The following is a 6,587-nucleotide window of genomic DNA, read 5'->3' as shown; positions in this document are numbered from 1 at the left end:
AAGAGAGAGATCAACGAGGGTGCCCGTCCGGGGCCCGCAAAGCGCGGGTGTCAGTCGGGGTCGGTGGGAGGGTCCCGCCTCAGAGGTGGCACCAAAGTGGGGTGGCAGGGTGGAGCGGAGTTCTGCGTCCCACGAGCTGAGCGCCGCGCGGATAGATGCCGACCCAGACGCTCCCCTATAGGTTTCGGTTTTGCGGCTGGAGTCCGCACCTTTTGGGGGGGGGGGGGGGGGGGGGGGGGGGGCGGGGGTAAAAATGGTCAGCTTGAACTTAGAGCTCACTTTTTTATGTCTCTATTTTTGGTTTGGTCAGGGCGTGAGGTTGGGGTGGGCATTCTATTGTTTTTGGTGGTTTCATGATTTTTTTCTATGTTTTGGCCGGGTATGGTTCTCAATCAGGGACGCTGTCTATGTAGTCTCTGATTGGGCTATCAATAAAATAAAATAAAGAGAAAATGTAGGTCACACACGCTGCACTTGGTCTGGCTCTTTAACAGGCCGGTGACACGCACACACACACACACAAACACACACACACACACACACACACACACACACACACACACACACACACACATGCACACACAACACACACAACACTGGATGTTTATTTATGTCTGTAAGGGTATTTCTACAGTGTTATCGGGGGCGTTTGCCATGGGAAGCAGCTTCTCCTAAGTTCCAGTGCCTTCGCCAGTGCCAGGGGAGCGGCACACAAAGTCTACAAATCATCGAAATTGTGAGACACAACCCTCTCCTCAACCACACACCCCTCTCCTCAACACCACACACCACACAGCACACGCTCTCGCCTCACAACCACACAACACAGTACACAGGCACACAACACACACGCAGAAGCATCACTGTGGTTATACGCAGAATGGACTGTTCTTAGGTTCACTGTTGCGTTTTGTGATGGTTACGATTGTTAATGTTCACGATGACTTGAGTTTTTACAAACGCACAGTCAGACAGACAGAGCTGCTCTTACCATGCTTAGATACGTATACACACAACTGAGGAACGTGGTTGAAATAGGAATAGCTGAACCATCAAATGTTGTGTTGCAAAACCTAACTTTTTACTATTCAAAGAAGAAATCAAAGTTACATTCTTTGAACTCTCCCGAATCATCACACACATCACTGCTTGCACACGGCGCACACACAAACAATACAACACACACATCACACCCAAAGACAAAAACAAGGGGAAACTGTGGGAAGGGTGAGGTACCCAGGGGAACTTACATATGTGTAAGAGATCTGAAAGAGAGAGAAGAAGAGAGACATACACACACTCCTGGTACAGACACACAAACACAGACACACTACACTAACACACACACTGTAACAGACAGAACACACCACGTATGTTCATGCCTCTGTAACACGAAAATAGTGTAATAAACAGGGCTAAACTAACACGTAGATAACCTGCTCTGGCTAACACTCTTCCTCCTATTGTCCCTCTGAGAGGGGAGAGAGAGGTGGGGGACTCATAGAGAGAGGGGAGAGAGAGGCGGGGGACTCATAGAGGGAGGAGAGAGGCGGGGGACTCATAGAGAGAGGAGGGAGAGAGGCGGGGGACTCACAGAGAGAGGGGAGAGAGAGGCGGGGGACTCATAGAGGAGGGGAGAGAGAGGCGGGGGACTCATAGAGGGAGGGAGAGGCGGGGGATCTCATAGAGGGAGGGAGGTTGATGGAAGAGGAGGGTGGAGGGAGGGGACTAGAAGAAGAGGGGCGTAGAGAGCAGGAGGCTAAAGCACAGTCCCCAATCATCACACTCCACCAGAAATCAATCCTTCTGATTCGGCCCACCATTTATCTGCGGGCTGCTCTGAACGGGGCCTGAATTCCAGCTGGAATGCTGTCTCTCTTATATAATGTCTAGGTGTGAATGGGGAAACTTTTTGGACTCTGTAGAGCGCAGTCGGAATACAGGGAGTCTTCAGAAGGGGATGTTTATGCTGCTGTATAACCAGGCTCTGTGGTCTGTGTGTGTTTTTAATGCTGCTGTATACGCAGGCCTCTGTGTCTGTGTGTGTTTATTGCTGCTGTATAACAGGCCTCTGTGCTGTGTGGGTGTTTTTATTGCTTGCTTGGTATAAGACTGCGTGCGAGAGCAGCGGACGCGCCCGGGGCCTCTGTTGTTGTTTGTGTTTATGCTGCTGCATAACGACAGGCCTGTTTCTGTGGTCTGTGTGTGTTTATGCTGGTCTTGCTACAAACCGGCCTCTGTGTCTGGTGTGGTGTTTTATGCTGCTGTATACCTAGCCTCTGTGTCTGTGTGTGTTTATGCTGCGTATAAACCGGTATTATCAACCATCGGTACTCTTCTCACGGCACCATAATTGGTTGAAAAAATAGTTACGGCAATTAATAGGCCTGTAGTATTTTATGGTATAATTTTTGTTGTACAGTAATAGTAATTAGTTGGTGACTGCTTGAACTGAATGTTCACACGAATTATGTTTATGTTCTAAGTCTTCACCACTGCTGTTGTTGTTTGTCTGTTCCAGAGAACCCCACATTAACAAGCTACTGCAAGCACACGGCCAACAAGGCAAAGCCCGATGTCATCAAAGGAAACATAGAGTTTAAACACATCCATTCTCATTTCTATTACCCCTCACGACCCCCCGTTCAAGAGTATGTGCTGCCTTCTTTATGTGTGCGTGTGTGTTGAATGTCCAGTAGATGTTTCGTAGATTGTTAAATGGTGTGTTTCTGTGTGTGTCTCCTTTGGTAGGTGTTGAAAGGAATGTCTTCTGAGCGTGCGTGTGGCCAGCCTAGACTCATGCGTTGGTAGGCAAGTAGTGGCTGTGGGAAAAGCAACCACGTTTCAGCTGCTGCAGCGGTTCTATGATCCACGAGGGATCATGAGTATGATGGAAAATCACAGCACATAGCATACACCCAACACACACACACACACACACACAACACACACACACACACACACACACACACACACAACACACAGTATCTGTTTCTGTAACTATGCCCTCTGTGTTCTGTAGGTGTGTGTGATGGTAATACGTGCGCTCTCCTGAAGTGTGCGCTTCCTGAGAGAGATGATTGGCGTTGTTCAGTCAGGAGCCCATCCTGTTGCTACCACATCGCTGAGAACATCCGCTACGGACGACCTGACGCTAACATCAGAGATAGAAAGGCTGCTAGGGAGGCCAACGCTTACGACTTCATCATGACACTACCTGATGTACGTTACTGTGTCTGTGTGTCTGGTGTGTCTGTGTCTGTGTGTCTGTGTGTCTGTTGTCTGTCCTGTTCTGTCTGTCTGTCTGTCTGTCTGTCTGTCTGTCTGTCTTGTCTGTCTGTCTGTTGTCTGTGGTTGTGGTGTGTCTCATGTGTCTGTGCTGTGTGTGTGTTTGTGTGTGTGGTATAGTAGTAGTGGTAGTACTATAATAATGATAGATAATGATTGCTTACAGTATATTGATAGTATTGTTTTGGTTGAGGCAGAAGTTTGAGACTGCTAGGTTGGAGACAGAGGAAAACCCAGATGAGTGGAGGAAGAAACAGAGATCGCTAATCCGCAAAGACGCGTGCTCAGTATCGCAACCCCCAGATCTCTTTGTTGGAATGAGGCTACCTCAGCCCTCGACGACGGAGTGACCGACATGCGTACAGGCTGGCTTTGGGACAAGGTAGAGGACACACACACAGACAGACACACAGAGCACACACCACACACAGTACACACACACACACACACACACACACACACACACACGAGCACAACCACACCACACGGAGCACAACGCACCATGCACCTTTGCACCAGTTTATAACAACATGTTAAACATGGCTATGCCCCCCTCCTCCTCCTTTCACTCCCCCCTTTCCTCTCCTCCTCCCTTTCACTGCCCCCTTCCTCCTCCTCCTCCCTTTCACTCCCTTCCTCCCGCCTCCCTGCTCGCTCCTCTCCCTCCCTCCCTCCTCCTCCTTCCCTCCCTCCTCCCTCCCTCCCTCCCTCCCCTCGCGTGAGACAGGGTCGTACTACGATCGTGGTGGGCGCCCATCGTCTGTCTACTATCCGTAATGCTGATGTCATCGCAGGCTTCCAGAAGGGAGAGATCGTAGAGCTGGGAACACACAGCCAACTGATGGAAAAAGAAGGAGTCTACCATACACTGGTCACCATGCAGGTAACACACACACACACCCTCCTCACACATCTTGCATCTACGTCACCATTTAGGTAACAGCGTTATCAAAACAGTGTCACACACACGCCACATAACAAACAAATACACACATTTTACTCTARATTCTATTCTGTTGTGTTCTTCCAGACGTTTAAGAGTCCTGAGGAGGGCGAGGAGGCTGTGGAGGAGCAGGTTCTGGAGGAGAAGAGTCCGTCAATGATGCCGTTCTCAGAGACCACCCTCATCCGGAGGAAATCTACCAAGGGATCGTCCTTCATCGGCTCAGAGAAAGGAGACAAGGACAAGACTGAGGTGGAAGAAGAGGTAAGGCTATGGAGCTAGAGGTACTAGCTAGAGTGGATATTCCCATTTCAATCCAGGATCAGTAGTGGACACACTGTGGGACATAATTGGTGTACCATTTGGAATGTTTCTGATGATCTCTCTCTCTCTCCTTCTTTTCTCTCTCCTTCCTTTCTCTCTCTGTCTTCTCTCTCCTTCCTTTCTCTCTCTCTCTCCTTCCTTTCTCTATATTCTCTCTCCTTCCTCTCGCTCTCTGTCTTCTCTCTTTCTCTCTGTCTTCTCTCTCTCTGTCCGCTCTCTCCTTCCTTTCTTTCTCTATCTTCTCTCTCTCTCTCTCTCCTTCCTCTCACTCTCTGTCTTCCCTCTTTCTCTCTCTCCTTCCTCTCTCTGTCTTCTCTCTTTCTCTCTCTCCTTCCTTCCTCTCTCTCTCTGTCTTCTCTCTCTCCCCAGGATGAGGAGATTCCTCCTGTGTCGTTTCTGAAGGTGTTGAAGCTGAACCTTCCTGAGTGGCCCTATATGGTGGTTGGTGTGATCTGTGCCACTATCAACGGGGGCATGCAGCCTCTCTTCGCTGTCATCTTCTCTAAAATCATCGCTGTATGTTAAATATCAGTTAATACCAGATATCATCATTCTATGTTTACCTCATTTATTTCAGTTTATTCATCTTCTCATTACTGTAAGTTGAATTAGTCATATTCCATCAAATAGCATCACCTCAGATGATCATGTTTGTGTTGTTGTCATGTTTCAGGTGTTTGCAGAGCAAGACCAGGAACTAGTTAGACAACGCTCCTCGTTGTACTCTATCATGTTCGCCCTCATTGGAGTCGTCTCCTTCATAACCATGTTCCTACAGGTAAGCACACACCTCACCTAATGCTAAATACTATGATGAATGAGTGACAGAATGTGGGAGGGGCTTGGGTTTGTATCTATCCTACAGCAGGTCAGTGGTCCCCAATGTATTTCTATTGATCGACAGCATCTTGAAGTTTTACTTACTYTGACTGTGATACGTGGTTGTCTTCTCTCCAGGGATTCTGTTTTGGGAAGGCCGGTGAGATTCTGACCATGAAGCTGAGACTGATGGCCTTTAAAGCAATGATGAGACAGGCAAGACAGTTTATTTATTTAGGCTAATAGAGTGGTTTAATAAAGGTGTTTATTTAGACTTATAGGGTATTTAATAAAGGTAGTTATTTAGCCTTATAGGTGTTTAATAAAGTTGAGACAGTTTATTTAGGCTTATAGAGTGTTTAATAAAGGTAAGACTGTTTATTTAGGCTTTATAAGTGTTTAATAAAAGGTAAGACAGGTTATTTAGGCTATAGAGTGTTTAATAAAGGTAAGACTGTGTATTTAGGCTTTATAGTGTTTAATAAAGGTAGACAGTTTATTTAGGCTATAGAGTGTTTAAAAAGGTAAGATGTGTATATTAGGCTTGTATAGTGTTTAATAAAGGTGGACAGTTTATTTAGGCCTATAGAGTGTTTAATAAAGGGTAAGACGTTTATTTAGGCTTATAGTTTTATAGGTAGATGTTTGGCTATTAGGTTATAGGGCTTATGGAGTGTTTATAAAGGCTCAAATAGGTTATAGAGACAATTTGAACATGTAACTCTTTCGTTCCTGAGGAGTTGGGCTGGTATGACAGTCACAAGACACAGTGTTGGAGCTCTCACCACTAGACTGGCTACAGACGCAGCACAAGTACAGGGGGTAAGTAGTAAGTACACACATGAACACACAACACACAACACACACCTAACCCTCCCTCCTCTCCAGGCTCCAGGAGTGCGTTTGGCCACTCTGGCCCAGAACGTGGCTAACCTGGGACCAGTCTGATCATCTCGTTTGTGTACGGTGGCAGCTGATTCTTCTCATCCTGTGTGTGGTACCTGTCATGGCTGTAGCTGGAGGCATACAGATGAAGATGCTCTCTGGTCACGCCGTCAAAGACAAGAAAGAGCTAGAACAGGCTGGCAAGGTACACAACCACTCACACACACAGTCTTATTCATCTCTTCACATACGCCAACATTTGCAACAGTGAATATCTATACGTTCTTCTCTCGAGTCCTACGTGTGTGTTGGTGTGGATTGAAGAGGA

General features: G+C 47.2%; 1 protein-coding gene across 1 annotated transcript in view; it reads left to right on the top strand.

Moving 5' to 3' along the window:
- Positions 1-4,023: 4,023 nt before the first annotated feature.
- Positions 4,024-6,587, top strand: part of LOC112072759 (ATP-dependent translocase ABCB1-like) — an 11,484-nt gene continuing 8,920 nt past the window's right edge. Inside the window, 10 exon segments of the mRNA XM_070439919.1 lie at positions 4,024-4,171; positions 4,319-4,495; positions 4,925-5,071; positions 5,229-5,333; positions 5,513-5,590; positions 6,112-6,138; positions 6,140-6,196; positions 6,263-6,305; positions 6,308-6,337; positions 6,340-6,526. Coding sequence (XP_070296020.1) covers positions 4,130-4,171; positions 4,319-4,495; positions 4,925-5,071; positions 5,229-5,333; positions 5,513-5,590; positions 6,112-6,138; positions 6,140-6,196; positions 6,263-6,305; positions 6,308-6,337; positions 6,340-6,526 — 893 coding nt within the window. The 5' untranslated portion in view covers positions 4,024-4,129.

Source organism: Salvelinus sp. IW2-2015, unplaced genomic scaffold (genome assembly GCF_002910315.2).
Source record: "Salvelinus sp. IW2-2015 unplaced genomic scaffold, ASM291031v2 Un_scaffold2030, whole genome shotgun sequence".
Classification (NCBI taxonomy): domain Eukaryota; kingdom Metazoa; phylum Chordata; class Actinopteri; order Salmoniformes; family Salmonidae; genus Salvelinus; species Salvelinus sp. IW2-2015.
The sequence above is the reverse complement of the archived record's forward strand: the minus strand, read 5'-3'. Positions and strand labels throughout refer to the sequence as shown.